Consider the following 15,989-nt stretch of genomic DNA (forward strand, 5'->3'; position numbering starts at 1 on the left):
CCTAAAAAGCACAAAAATAAAAAACCAAATATCAAATTTGAAAATTACATATCGAAAAACCCTAGATGTAAAAAATATCAATTTACCCCCTTAGAAAAATTTCTACTGGCACAGGTCCAATATTTTTTCCTTGCCCCCAACAATTTTCTAATTTCTTAAAGCCCTTACAGTTTAAAAAAAGTCAATTTTCCCCCAACCTATAGCTTTCACACATTAGCCCATGGTTTTATGTAAAATTTTCAAAGACCCCCAGTGGACTACCCCCCTTCCCCAGGGCCCTAAAATTTTGGAAAAACTACTTCCCCCCTAACCCATGGGCAATCTCTTCTACCCGTGGGTGAATTCATTTGGTCCGTAGGATCCACTGTTCCCACAGACTAGAGCATCAATGATTCTAACCCATTTTTTGGCCCTAAAATTGTCATTTCTGTCTCCAATTTTAACACAAATCAATCTACATATTTTATAACACAAAACCCTTCAACAAATTCAAGCAAAACAACTAAGAATCAAAACATTTTATGTATTAATCAAGATCAGAATCTTAAAAATTCAAACTATAAAATCTCCCTCAAATTTCAATAATCCTACCAATAAATTGATCCAAATAATACTAGGGATAATGTACTAACCTTCTTTACTATTTTTGGTAGCCAAAAAGCTCAAAAAGTCGATGGAAAAGACAAAAAGTTGTTGCGCTTGTAGAAGACCCTTTTTCTTTGAATTTAAACAGTGATTCCAGGGGAAAAAAGTCGTAGGAATTATGTAAAATTTTTTGTTTATATATAGGGGTAATTTGGTCATTTCATAAAATAAAAACATTTTTACTTAATTTTTATAGTTTTGAATAATTTTTTTAACCCCCTTTATTTTAGGCATTTCATATAATATCCCTTAAAAAAATTAACTTGATATAAATAAACAAATAAAAGTTCATTTTTTGAGTAAGCCCCGTTAAGGTTCATAAGAACACGACATAAACCCTAATCATACTCCAAATTTTGAGATTTTATTAGGCCAACTCAACATAAAAACCCGTTAAACTCATGGGTCCTATGGGCCCACCTCTAACACCCATGTCAGAAGGTTCGCTTTAGTTCGTGATTTTGTGCAATTGGGGGCATGCTGCACGTGGCAATTTCATTAAAATATTTTCCACATTCTTAGCATATTCTTTAAATTTGACTTATTTGGATTACTTTTATTAAATTAGGTTTTGAATACTCACGTCTTTTAGCAAACTGTAAATATATTTAATTTTAAAAATGCATCATTGCATTACCCTTTTCAATAAAGTAAAATTATTTGTATTTATTTTAAATATATAAATATATATATTATTATATAATTAAATAATTTTAAATTAAAAATAATATCTAATTAGATAATAATATATACAAATATATATATAATTATATTTTTAAAATAGATACACAAAATATTAATTTTTTAAATAAGGTTAATAGAAATTTAATTTGTTTTTAGAAAATAAAATTATTTTTAAATTGATTTCAGCCCAGTGATTTTTTAATATTTAAAAAAAAAAAAAAGATTTAGAATTAATGTAAAAGGGCCTTTAATTCTCTCACTTTATGCACCAGTCAACGGACATTAAACAGGATAAAATGGGTCCCATTTGCCACGTCATTCACACGTCACCCGCCACCGGCCACCCCTTAAATCTATTCCTGTGGTGGACCATCACATCTTTCCCTCCAAACAAAATCACCCATCAACATCAAACCCTAACGTTTTAGTTACCCATAACACCGTCCTTCTTCCTCCTCCACTTGCCTTCACTCTCACGTCAACTCTCTGCAAACCCATTGCTGTTTCAAAAGTCTTCTTTTCTTTTCTTTCTCCCCGTGCCAACATAAAAAAATTGACTTTTTATCTTTTCTTCCATTTCTAATAATCCACATTTCACTTCTTTCAAACTTTTCATGATGTCAATTATGGGATTTTTCTTTAGACTTTTTATTTTGTTTGGATTGTGTTCTCTTGCTTTCTCAAATGAGGCATTGGGCTCTAACGAGTTCCCGAGACCTTTGATTGTTCAATACCCGGATAATATAATCGAGACCCGGTTGACGGAGCTCGATGAAGAGGTGAAATTACAGTGTACGAGTTGGAGATTTTCGGTTGAAGCCAACAATATTGGGCCGTGGAAGACGATTCCTCGTGAATGTTTGGAGTACGTGAAAGATTACTTGATGGGTCGAGGTTATAAAATGGATCTCGAGAGGGCTTCTAACGAGGCTAAAGTTTACGCTAATACTGTTCAATTGATCGGTGACGGTAAAGATGTGTGGATTTTTGACATTGATGATACTTTGTTGTCCAATCTTCCTTATTATCAAGAGCATGGTTATGGGTAAGTTCTTTCTTTTTCTTAATCAAAACATATATAATTTTCTGTTTGGTGGCTGGAAAGTATGGAAGGAAGATGGGAAATGGACTTATTTTGACACTTTGTATTGATTTAACATTATAATTTTATTCTTGTTCATACAAATTATGCTATCTGAGTTGATTGGATTGGTGACCTTTATTGAAATTAATTTTGATCCTTATCTGTTTTGTTTACTTTTATTAATTTCTCATGTGGGTATTGTTGGGAATGTATAGCACCGAGATATTTGATCCAGTAGAGTTTGATAAATGGGTTGAGAAAGCCATGGCACCAGCTATAGAACCCAGTTTGAAACTCTATGAAGAGGTTCTGAAATCGGGCTTTAAGATTTTCTTGTTGACCGGGCGTTATGAAAATAAAAGGGCTGCAACAATTGATAATTTGATCAATGCTGGGTTTCAGAATTGGGACAAACTCATTTTGAGGTGCGTCTTGGTTCCTTTATGATTTGCAACATAAATTTTGGGATAATTTAGTTTTGCATATCTGTATGTTTATAATAAAACATTTGCAACTTGTGCTCTAGTTATCTTGTGGATGCATCTCAGTTCTAATATGATTTTAGGCTTGATCATGAGAATAAACACAATAGCATGGTCTAGCTGCTTTCCTAAGCTTCTGATACTTTGAGTTCTGCGTCCATAGAAGCTTTCTTGATATTGTTCTTGAACACTGATAAACAACTCCTCTAACAATTCAAGCTTACTTAATCTAACACAAACAACTGGACAAGAACAAACTGATTTATTGCTCTCAACATGCTAGTACACTGTTTATTGCAAGAAAAATGAAAAATATAGATTGAAGAAGAAAAGTTGTTTGGGGATAAGAGGTGTGAATGTTGCCCTTAGCCGAAGGCCCCCTTGGATAATTCCTTGCTCTTCACCTCCTGTTCTCCTCTCTTTTTATAGTCCTTTTTCTGTTTCAGTTTTCATTTTTCCCTTCATTATGCTTAATTCTTGCCTAATGGTTTTGCCTTAATTGAAGCCTATTTGTTTTGCTTGGATGGATGCCTTTATCTTGATGTCTTGTTTGATTTTTTTTTTTTTTCAGTTATTTTTATCTGAGATTATGATAGCCAATTCATTGCTTGAAAATTTGTCTTTGAATTTTTTAATTCGCTTTTTGTTAACTTGCTTGATTGATGGTCTAACAAATACATTATATTTTAGTATCTTGAGGATAATGGCACTTCCCTTATAAGTTGTAAATCATTCTTTCTAGTTCAGATTCTATTGTTTTGTGAAGAGGGCATATTTTGAATTTTAGTTAGGGAATTTACTACTTTTGATATAATCAAAAGGGAAGGCCTCGCAAAATGTGTTACCTGCATGTGTGAATTATGTGTTGGAAAGTGGTGAATATTATAACAGTCTTTGCATTGTCTGTTATCTTAAAGTATGTGGGAGAAATGGTTTTTGTTGGATTAGGTTAATGCTGACTGTTGGTAAGTTCACCGTATCTTTCCCTTCTGTTAATGCTTCCTTGTGTGTCAATGAGAGTGATTCTTTGAAGGTAGTCTAGTTCACAATTTTGTTGTGTTTAGAGAAACAGAAGGGTATTTGAGGATAAACATGAGTAGTCCTTTTCTTTGGGAAAATACTGGGTTATTTTTTTAGTTTTCTAATCAACAGTAATCCAAATATTATATCTTTGAGATTAGAGGAGTGATGACAGGGATGCCTTTCCTGGGTTTTTATGTGGTGTTTGCCAGCATGGCATCATCTTCAAAGAAGAGAGTATTGAAACCCATTTTATCCTTGTTATTTTATTTATTTATTTCTGGGTAGGAGATATCCATTCATTCACTATTATCAATTCTTTTCACTCTTTGTTAAGCTATTTAAATAGTCGTTTGTGCATTCTACCACATATATATTGAATGTGTGCACTTAGTGTTAAGGATGATAGTTGTACCCTAAAGTCCATGTCACCTCCCTACACCGTATAGGGAAGCGATTTCCGAAATAAGCGGGGATGGGGACAAAAAATTCCCCACAAGCAGTGACGGGGAGAGAAATCTCCTCGTCCCACTCTGTTCCTTGAAGATTCCTTTTGACCCTTCAATGCCACTTAGCATTAACCACTAGTTCAATAGTAAAAGTGAGGAAATGTAATTTTTTGTATTTATTATTTTAATTATGAGAGTTTTCGTCACCAACTATAATTGGAGTGTATTGGAAATTTTGTCTCCACCCACATACCTAATCACTGTATTCTTCTATAAATTGCCCCTCATTATTCTCAAAAATCTCTTCCTCCTTTGAGATTTAGATCTTAAGCGCTTCTAGTTTTCCCTTGTCCTGTTTTTTCAAGGGCCAAGTTTGTGCCACTCTAAAAGACAATTGTTTTGCTTGTTATCTTTGTGGCTTTGTTGGCTTCTGGTGTTATCCAAAACCCCAGAGAGTTGAACCCTGCCATTTTTACTACAATTTTTTTATTGTCTTGTTACTCTGCCAAAAAAGAGAGCTTTTTTTCCTTTTGTAAATCTCGATGTTGAATATCTTGCTTTTGATGTTTGAGATTCATGTCTCCAATTCTAAATGAAATCATCTGTTCAGGGTTTATGATCAATTCCTCTGTCAGATGTAGGATCCATCTTGTTCAATCTTTCTCAGTTGTGTTCCTCTATTGTTTCTATGTGCTTTCATAACTAACTTGTCTGTCAAGCAGGGACGGGTTGGGGCAGGGAAGAGGAAAGGTATTTCCTTGTGGGGTGGGGATAGGGATTTACTGTAATCCTCATAGCAGCATTCATCTTATTTTCTATTATTTGTTCTTAGTATCCTTATTAGGTAAATCAATTGTACTTTTCTACTCTGTATATGTCCTAAATCATAAATAGATGGAAAGAGAACTGACGAAACTTTATTTTTCATTTTAAAATAGGTCTAGATCAAAGCATGAGTTACTTTAATTATATGCATTCTTTTTGTATGCCACTATGTCATATATCAGAATCACAGTGCTGCTAATGTTTATGCAAAGTCTGAATGAATCTTGCCTCTTTATTGCTGTGCAGAGACGCTGAGGACCATGGAAAATTGGCAATAATTTACAAGTCAGAGAAGAGGAATGATATGGTTAAAAATGGATTTCGAATTCTTGGAAACTCTGGAGACCAATGGAGTGATATACTAGGTTCTTCAATGTCCACTCGTTCTTTTAAGCTTCCGAATCCAATGTATTATATTCCCTGATGGCAGAGATTGTATTTCAATTGGTTATATTTATAATAAGTTCTGATAAAACATATAGACTATTGTTCTTGTCAACTGTAAAGAACTCACAAAGATTGTTGAACTGAATAACTAACAGTTCCATACACTCAAGTATACAATACATGATATTTGATTCTTTGAACATTTTTTTTTTAAATTTTTTCTCTGGTATCACACATGAAAGATGCCTTGATTTCTTAGAGCAAGTAGTAGCATAAAGAATTTGACAATGTTTTCAAGTAAAATGATCACTTAATTCTTGATGTGTTTAGTTGGTAAGTGAGAATTGGAGGTATATTTTGATGAGCAAAATATGGTAGGATCCCAATATGCGGTAAATGACCCATCTTTTTTGTTGTTTTAATTGCTTATTGTATTTGATGTAACACTCCTAGTCCTATAACTCAGTTCACTGTCAAAATATTGTTCACTATAAACACAATTTATTATGACATCTCTGGAGATTGTTAGATTCAGTTCAGGCTTTACCTACTCATGCATCGATAAAAGTGTCTTCCTCGGATACTCAAGTGGTAACTAGGACTCAAATACTCCCAATTTACTCCTTACCTATCATGCACCAATCACAGAAATTATTGGGTGTTGGGTATTAAAGATCTTGCAGTAGCAAACAAATGGTTGGAATTAGTGGGGTTTAAATTGGCTTGCCTAATCCAAGTAGAGAGTTGAACCTTCTGGACTAGGCGAAGGCTCAAACCATGTGGTTCCTAAAGTGGAGGGCGCAACGTGAGGTTGGTTAAATATTTTTTAAACTCCTTAAATATTAAAACGTGTTTTTAGTTACAAAACTTAAAAGAAAATTTATGATAAATTGTATGTCTAAAATAGATAATATCTTAATAATAAATCATGCTATTGAACTAGAGATTATCAATTAATCAAAGGATATATAGGGAGTTTGAAAATATATGTTTTGATTTTGACTGGAATTTTAAATTGTAAATAGGCTTGTACAAATGAGTTGTATTAAGATCTAGGGTTGATAAACTGAATAGCTTTTAGGAATATAAGTATATAGAATATTTGAAATGCTTATTGGAGAACAAGTGTAGTGTTGTTATTAAAACACCTTTATACTTATACATGTTATTATATCAATAAAATTATATATACCAATTTCGAATACATAAATAGGTACATATTTAATATATGTTATCAAATGATTAAGTGATTTTGAATTAAAGATAAAATAATACTTAATCATATAATGACACCTCATATGTGTATTCATTATAGTGAATTTTTTAAAAATATTGTATAATAATTAATATTTTACTTGAAAGAAAAAAGTAATGTAATAAGAACCAATATATATCGATGTAAGAGTAAGACAACTGACTTTAAAAGTATGTTTAGTTTGGATAATTTTTTATTACTAAAAACAAAAGATTTTTGTAAAAATAGATTACCTAGAATATTACTAAATATAAATTATTATTATATTTGATAAAATTTGATAAGTATAAATAATTATTATATTTGGTTTGAGATAATAAAAAAATATTAAAATATTATTTTACTTAAATACCCTTAGACATAATCATTTTAAAGTATTATTTCTGTTATTTATTATATTAATTAAAAATTAGAATATTTTTATCATAAAAATTTATGAAGATATAATTAAAATAAAATTAAAATTACGTTGATAATGTTTTAATACTTAAGATAAAAGTTTATATTATTATAGATAATAAAAAAATATTAAAATTTTTTATTATTAATAAATTAAATAAAATTATATTAATAATAAAAAATAGACTATCAATATAATCTACTATTCAAGCATACGAATAACTCTTGGGAAGGCGTTATCAAATATATTAATTGCTCAACAGTATCTCTTAGTCTAAAAGCACATTCCATCGACATTAGAATTTTCTTGTCAAACTCTTATTTTATTATATTAAATTATATATATATAAATAAATATTATTAATTGATATAATTAAAGATAATAATATATGATTAAATAATATAATTATTTATTTTTTTATTTTAAAATTATTAAATTTATATTATCTTGCCAGATTATGCGGAGAGATATAAGTGGATTGGATTACGCACGTTTTACCAAAGAATGATGAAATGTGATAACGTGGCCAACTAATGAAATTGAAAACCCGACATGATGTTAGCTCATCATCCTGTGCCCTCAACCATTTTAAATATATAAATAATTTTAATATATAAATAATATAAACAGAATTATATGTATAAATAATAAATATTATTATATTATTAAATATTTTATTTATTTTATTTTAAAATTATTTAATTATATGATAATAATTTATTATTTATGTATAAATTTATATTTATTATTTATATATATAATTTTATTAAAATAATATAAGATTACGTAAATTAAAAAAACTCTTATAAAACACGTGGTCCAATGTCAGACGCCCTTGCCGCCTTTCAATTTTTGTCTGGACACTTCGTAGGTATGCAAGTGACCTGGAAAAACAGAAAGTAGCATGGGTGAGGCCAATAATTCTTTGATAATGTGCTCTATGCGTCAAAAATTTTACTTTTTCTACCGTACATTAATTATAATTTTTAAAAAATAAAATAATAAAATAATAAAATTTTTTAATTAATATATTATATATATTCAATTTCTACCATCATATATTTTTTTAAAATTTTAATTAATGACACCGGTTTGTCTAGGAACTAAATTATATCATTTGTTTCAATTTTTAATACCCCCACAAAATTTCATTTTCATTTCACTTTGAAGATTTCGTTCGCCATGAAAATACTTGGCATTATTATCATAATTATAATGACGTATAGTATAATATAATATGATATAAACAAAAAATAATATGTATTTTAAAATATATTAAAATTTGAGATAATATAGTATATATATTATATGATATAATAAATACTGATAAAATTAATGATATAGATCGATACACTTGTTTTTACTCAATTGGGCATATAATTAGGAGATAGATACAAACTGAATTGAGCTCGCACATCCCTTGGCTTGAGTTTGATTCAAATATAATATGATTCGATTCGAATTAATAGTTTATATTTATGGCTCAGTTTGATTTAGATTTATGGTTTAAATTGATGATTTCAATTTGTGATACAGATTTATGACTCGAGTTCATACCTTATTGATGAAATGTTATTTGTCTCAAATAATAAACAAAACTATTGATTTGAGCCAAATTTGAGCCCAACCAAACTGAAAATGTCCTAACTTAAGTTTGTTTTGGTTCTAAAAATAAATAAAATCTTTTAATTTAAATTTAACTCAAATTTATATTAAACAAATTCAAGTTAAACCAAATCGAGTTAAGTTTATTTTTGAGAATTGAGCCGATTTACTTTGGATGTAGCTCAAAAATGGGTCACTCAACTAAATCTATTTTCTTTTGTAAAGAAAAAAATAATTTTCTTATAGTAATTAGGTATTTAATATATAGCTACATATTTCGATTTTTTTTTTTAACATTACTTATTTTGTATAATAAAGTTTAATTACAATTTTTAGTTTATATTCTTTCTTGACTATGTTAGTAACAATTTGATAAAATAATTTTAGTTTTTCATTTATGTTTTAAAAATATTAGTGACATTAAATTAAATAAAAAATAAAATAAAATAAACTTTAAGTTAATTTTTAGATTTTTTTTAAATATATCATACGATATGATAAAATATATAATATCAAAATTATATTTTTAATATAAAATATAATATATAACTCAAGTATTATAATTTTTAGAATTGCTCACCAAACATCGTGTTCAATATTTTATGAACATTGTTGATGTTTTTATTTTAAATTTGGTTTAAAAATTCTTTTAAATTAAACTGCATACACCCTTAAGTGAATTGTTGTTACATTCAAATCTTGGTCATTGGATCAATCAAATCCTATCCAAACTTTAAAACAATGCTATTCATACAGTTTTGTTTGTACACTGGGTGTTGAGTTGAGGTTATATATGATGTTGGATTGGGAAAAGAAATAATATATTTATTTTTAATAGATAGGTAATATATATATATATATATATATATATATATATATATATATATATGTTTTTAATATATAATTTAAATATTTAAATAATATATCATATAATTAAATAATTTTATATAATATATTATTTATATATCTAAATTATATATTAAAAATATTTATTTTATTAATATTAAAATAAATAAATTTTTGTACATTTGGCTAAAATCACTAATTAATTAATAATTAAAAAAACTTTCTCTTATTAATAATATTAAAGTAAAAGTTTGGTACAGATAGGAATGATTATGGGATGGCAGTAGATTTGTGTCAACACAGCAACAATCAAATCAGTGTTGGGTAGAATATTAAAAATTTAATTTTTTTATTATATATTAAATATTATATAATAATATTTCTTAAATATATTATTATTTTAAAAAACATTATGAATATCGTCAAAAATTTTTAGATATATTTTATTATATTATATTTTAAAAAATATATTAATTTATATTAATAATATATATTATATTTAAAAATATATATTTTTTATTTTATAATTATTTATTATATTATATTAATTTGGTATAATTTAATATATATTATTTTTTATTAATATGTTGCCATATTGGTAATATATCATATTGTAAATGATATTGTACCCATGAATACTGTCGCTTACAGAGTTGTACAAAACAATGGAGTCGAATTGCATACCAACAGCACATTGATCTGTCTTACTAGATTCTGTTAAAAGTACATTTGCTCTCTCCTTTCTTTTCCATCTAATTTCTACCTGCAAAAACATCATCCTCTCTCTCTCTCCTTCTTCCTCGAACCGTTGTCCTAATTATTCATCCTTTTCTTTTTTTCAATTATAAGCGTTGCTGCGTTGGGCTGCAAAGTTCCTATCTATCTTCCTCTTCTTGTCTTGTCTTCCTTCCCCTGCTTCTCTTTCCACCTGAACTGTACCCTTTCCATTATACTCAGCTAAACACTCTATATTCCCATTAATTCTATCTCTTTTATGTCTTTTGCATTCTACCCAGATCTTGTTTCTTTCTTTTCTTTGTCAATACACCAGATACAATCACTACTCTTATGATATGAGAAACACCCGCATGTTGAAACTAGTCCTTGGGCTGACTTCAGCCACTATTTTTCTCATTTTCATTGTCATAGTTTTCTTTTACCTCAAAAGAGCTAGAAAAGGAGAGCAAGATGACTTGGAAGTAAACAATAACCACAAAAATGGAGAGGAAGACATTGAAAGGGAGGATCTTGTAACGTTCCAGGGAGGTGAAGATCTTACAATCTGTGACATTCTCGATGCGCCTGGAGAAGTAATAGGTAAATCAAATTATGGAACTTTATACAAGGCCTTGCTGCAGAGGAGTGGCTTGGTGAGGTTGCTCAGATTTTTAAGACCTGTGTGTGCTGCAACAGATAAGGAGTTTGGTGATTCGATTGAGTTGCTAGGGTGCATTAGGCACTCCAACTTGGTGCCTCTTTTGGGATTTTATGCAGGGCCGAGAGGTGAGAAGCTTCTTGTTCATCCGTTTTATAAGCAAGGGAACCTGGCTGAGTTTATTAGAGGTGAGTTTCTTTGACTTGTGTTTGTTTTATTTTCAGAGAGAAGTTTCAGTCTCTTTTTTCCTGGGTTATATATCTGCTCTAGATTGATTCTGAGGACTGAATTTTACCCACTGAAAAGTTGTCGATTTTCTTATAAGATCAATGTTTAAATTCAATCAAGGTGACAAAGCTTGATCTTGACCCATTTGAAAGCAAAATACTTACTGATATTTTTGAATAATAGCTTTAGAACATTACATGGAGTTCTTTTAGATTCCTCTTTTGAGTTCTTTAGCATCTTAGCACTATTCTTCTGGGATATGCCACTGGAATTTTCATTTGATTCAGTTAATATTTTGCTGTGTCTTGTAATCTTCAATTGAACAGCAGTATCGTGTTCATTTTGGCATCTTTTAACTTGTACTAAAAATAAAAGTTAAACTAGTTGTAAACTTTTACCAGTTTAATTTGTCTTTTAACTTAAATTGCTAATTGTGATAGTAGCTTCCTTTATTTATTTTATTCTTGTGTCCTTTCCTTCTTATTCCTTACTAGGGGATTATTACTTGATTTAGATTTGTTTTGTCTGAATAAACTTTTGATTTCTTTGTCTGAATAGTTTACATTATGAATGGAAAATGTTTCCAATGTGCAGGTAGAAATGGTGAGTCTCACAAATGGACCATCATTTATGGGATCTCCTTTGGTATAGCTAGAGGATTGGATTATCTCCACACAGGATTGCTTAAGCCCATAATTCATGGAAACCTTAAGTCGAGGAATATATTATTGGGTCGGAATTACCAGCCATACATCTCTGATTTTGCATTACATCTTCTATTAAATCCTACTGCTGGGCAAGGAATGCTCGAAGTTTCGGCTTCTCAGGGGTATAAAGCTCCTGAACTTATCAAAATGAAGGATGCAAGTGAAGAGACTGATATATACAGTTTTGGGGTAATTTTGCTTGAACTGCTTTCAGGAAAGGAACCAATCAATGAGAATCCAACTCCTGATGAGGACTTTTATCTGCCAAATTTCATGCGAAATGCACTCCTTGATCATAGAATCCTCGATTTGTATCATCCAGATGTGCTCATAAGCAAAAACGATAGTCATGAAAACCCAGTCACCGAAGAATGCATTCTCAAATTCTTTCAGCTTGCCATGTCTTGTTGTTCTCCTTCTCCTTCTCTTAGACCAAACACTAAACAAGTCTTACAGAAGCTTGAAGAAATTGGAAGATAGGAACTTTTGGCATTGTGCTGAAATTGAAATTGATATTGGTGATAGGCCATTGTAAGGTTGATTTATCTATATTAAAATTTTCTAACATCAACATCTTTGATTGTGTGACAATAGTGATGACAATGACATATGTAAGGAGCACATGAAAATTGTATTTTTATTAAAGCAAAAAGTTGAAATTTTTTGGCTATGGAACAAAGACTCTGGACATTGTTGGAGAAAGTTTATTGCTGGGTGGCAAAGGTTGCGTATGTTTTAGCCATATATCCAAAAAGCCTAGCGGATTGGTGGTTGGATTTGTTCATTTTCAATATCAATATATCGGCGGCACAACATGGCGGATCAATTCTGGTCCCAACTTGAGCATGTGGAGGCACATAAGTTTGTGAGAAGAGCCAAATTTTCAATAGGAAAATTGTATGTTTCTTCTTGGACCTCAGCAGCAGGACCTCTAAAGTGTTTGGATATTTGCATGAAGAATAAAGTAGAACATGTTACCTCTTCAAAGACTCGAATGGCCCTAAAATTTGCGGGGACTTTGGAGTGAAGCTGATGTTTTTATTCCTTCCAACAACAGGTCAGTGTCCAAACTCTAATGCCATGCCCATAGTTGGCTTAAATTTGCGGTTTTCATGGTTGATGATTGGTTAATTCTTTGACCCACTTCCTGAAATACCATAGTGTTAATGCCATTGCAATATTTTGCCTGAAGGATCATCGATTTTCAGATTTGTTCTGATTAATTATGAACTTGTTAATTGTATAATCAGACAAATAAATATGCTTATCATATATCAGATATTCTCTGCAGAACATTCTTATGTTGAACCCTTCAAATGTTTAGCTGTGAAGGGGATTACTTAATTCTTAAACTTTTAAATAATAAGTTAAGATGGTACTTATCCAAACACATTGGCCCATTGCTGATGCAAGTTTCCTTTTAATTCTGTAATATCTTCTGCCACTAAATCAAGGCACTATTTCTTTGTCATCACTACAAGAAGATTTGAAGTATTTTTATGTAGATCTTTGCCACCATTTACTTCAACCAAGCTGCCCCAAATTTTCTATTTTGGTGGCTTTTCTCAGGAAAAAGAGTACTGCTTTCTCTGAAAATAGTTGTTAATGCTTTTCTGGGAAAGTGCTACAAAAGCATATCCTGAAATGAACATATTTCCTGCTGTAGAAGAATTTTTGAACAATCCCATTTCGGTTAAATTATCTGTATTTTAATTATGTTTTTCAGACTCATGAAACATACCTTTCAATTAATAAGTCAACCGGAACTGAAACGTATTAAGTGTTGACAATTTCATTCGAAGCTTTATTTGACAGTGCAACCCAACAAACCGATTAAGACTCTAAATAATAACCTTTAACATAGAGGCCAGAGGACTTATTCCCACCCAAAGCGTATTGTTTTATGAAATTTTTACCTTCAACTTTAAAAAACCCTTTTATTTACTTATAGATGATTAAATGTGATAATTTTAATGGTAAAATTATCAGTTTACTTGTAATATTAAAAATAAACTAAAGTTTTATCTTCTTTTCCTCTTATAAACCTTAAAAACTAACGATTTTTTTTTTTTAAACTAAGTTTACACCAGAGAATGTAAACCAAATCCTTGGGGGAAAATATTGTTTTTTTAAATTCGGTCTAAGAGAAAAATTATTAATTTATAGGATTTAGAGAAAAAAAATGATAAAATTTTAAAATTAACCGATTTAATTAAATTAAATTTTTCATGGGTGGATAAAATAATTTTTTTAAATTAAGGTGAAAATTTGAAAAGCAATAATCATTGTGGGAATAAATCCCTTGCCTAAAATTGAAGACAGAATCCCCTGTACTGAGTTGGCAATCTGAAAATCAATCTACTTTGTAGTATAACGGCAAACACGTTCCCCATATAATCTCTTGTAATATTCATTATTCAAGACTTCAATGATATAGCCATTAAAATAGTTGATGTCTCAGCAGCTATTGTTGACATTTAGCTCAGAACAATCATAGTTGTGATGTGGTACATGAGCACTATCACAAAGGTCAACAGAAATAAATAGCGTCACTGGACTGGCTGGGTATATTCTCAAATCTAGGTTCTCATCTGTTGACTTTTAAAAGTTTTTATCCGACAGATGATTCATTTTCTTCTGGTAGATTGGAAGGCCTATTGGTATGTGAGGTTAGCTGGAAAACAATAGAGAAAAGAAAAAAAAAAAAGAAATCCGAAAAGGGAAATTATCAATTTTTAAATTTTGAATAAGAAAAAACTGTTAATTTTTAAATTTAAGAGAAAAAATATGATAAATTTTAAATTTTAAAAATAATTTTAGTTAAATAATATTTTTATTTTTAATTTTAAAGGTAAAATTTATCAGAAAGATGAGTATTTAAGTTTTTAAAAATTAATGGGTATGACTATGAGTTTCCATCAAACCTTGGGTGGACAATGTATTTTGGCCTTTGGCTTTTGGTCTTCGATTAGTTTGAACGTGGCACTGAAACTATACAGAACAGCTCTACAACTACAACTGTAAGCCAAAAATTTAAGTTTATCTCTATCTTATTGTGGTGCCGCAGTGCTGACAGTTCCAATAAGGCAGATGGGCTCTACTTGAATTATGGGCTGGTTTAGTTGGGCCTTTAACTCTAGCCATCTAAACTAGAAAATTCTTCCTTAAAACTAACTCAAATTTATGAAATACATTTGTTAAAAATGAAATGACAACAAAATACAAATTGTATCAAGTGTGTCATATTAGAGATGATAATGGGGGTGGTAAGGGTTGAACACCTTAATCTCTGTCTTTATTTTTGTAGAGAAAACCTTTTCATTTTCTCACCTTGTCCCTAATATGAGGATGACAGAGAATTTTTATCTCCTTCTCGTGGTAAAAATTTTTGTCCCCTTTCCCTTACCATCTTTGTAAAAAATTTCCTCATACTTTCTCTTCCTGATTTTCATTAAAAAAAAAATAGAACATTTATTAAATATAATAATATATTTATAATAATTTAAAATTTTTAAGGATAATTCAATATACAAGAGTTAAAAAAATGTGTAGATAGGTCGGAGAGAAGACGAGTCAATAATATATTTATTCTCGTCCCTATCTTATCCTTGTTTAAAATAATTTTATCCATCTTCATTGTCATCTTATACTTGTTTTTATTAGAGAATCTTCTCCTCAAAAACCCTTATTTCATGGGCGAAATTGCTATATCTAAGCTAGAAAATTCTTCCTTAAAACTAACTCAAATTTATGAAATACATTTGTTAAAAATGAAATGACAAAAAAATACAAATTGTATCAAGTGTGTCATATTAGAGATGACAATGGGGGTGGTAAGAGTTGAACACCTTAATCTCCGTCCTTATTCTTGTAGAGAAAACCTTTTCATTTTCTCACCTTGTCCCTAATATGAGGATGACAGAGAATTTCTATCTCCTTCTCGTGGTAAAAATTTTTGTCCCCTTCCCTTTACCAACTTTGTAAAAAATTTCCTCAT

At 29.9% G+C, this 15,989-nt stretch overlaps 2 protein-coding genes across 2 annotated transcripts; both read left to right on the plus strand.

The window, feature by feature from the left end:
• The first annotated feature begins 1,748 nt into the window (after positions 1 to 1,748).
• Positions 1,749 to 5,778, plus strand: LOC123206480 (acid phosphatase 1-like). Its single transcript, XM_044623708.1, has 3 exons — positions 1,749 to 2,374; positions 2,629 to 2,838; positions 5,436 to 5,778. The coding sequence occupies exons 1-3, from the start codon at positions 1,944 to 1,946 to the stop codon at positions 5,611 to 5,613; spliced, it is 819 nt and encodes a 272-aa protein (XP_044479643.1). The 5' UTR covers positions 1,749 to 1,943; the 3' UTR covers positions 5,614 to 5,778.
• A 4,631-nt stretch (positions 5,779 to 10,409) lies between these two features.
• LOC123206496 (putative kinase-like protein TMKL1) lies at positions 10,410 to 13,380 on the plus strand. The gene is made up of 2 exons (XM_044623727.1): positions 10,410 to 11,245; positions 11,880 to 13,380. The coding sequence occupies exons 1-2, from the start codon at positions 10,756 to 10,758 to the stop codon at positions 12,470 to 12,472; spliced, it is 1,083 nt and encodes a 360-aa protein (XP_044479662.1). The 5' UTR covers positions 10,410 to 10,755; the 3' UTR covers positions 12,473 to 13,380.
• Positions 13,381 to 15,989: the final 2,609 nt, after the last annotated feature.

This window comes from Mangifera indica, unplaced genomic scaffold, assembly GCF_011075055.1.
Source record: "Mangifera indica cultivar Alphonso unplaced genomic scaffold, CATAS_Mindica_2.1 Un_0038, whole genome shotgun sequence".
Taxonomy (NCBI): domain Eukaryota; kingdom Viridiplantae; phylum Streptophyta; class Magnoliopsida; order Sapindales; family Anacardiaceae; genus Mangifera; species Mangifera indica.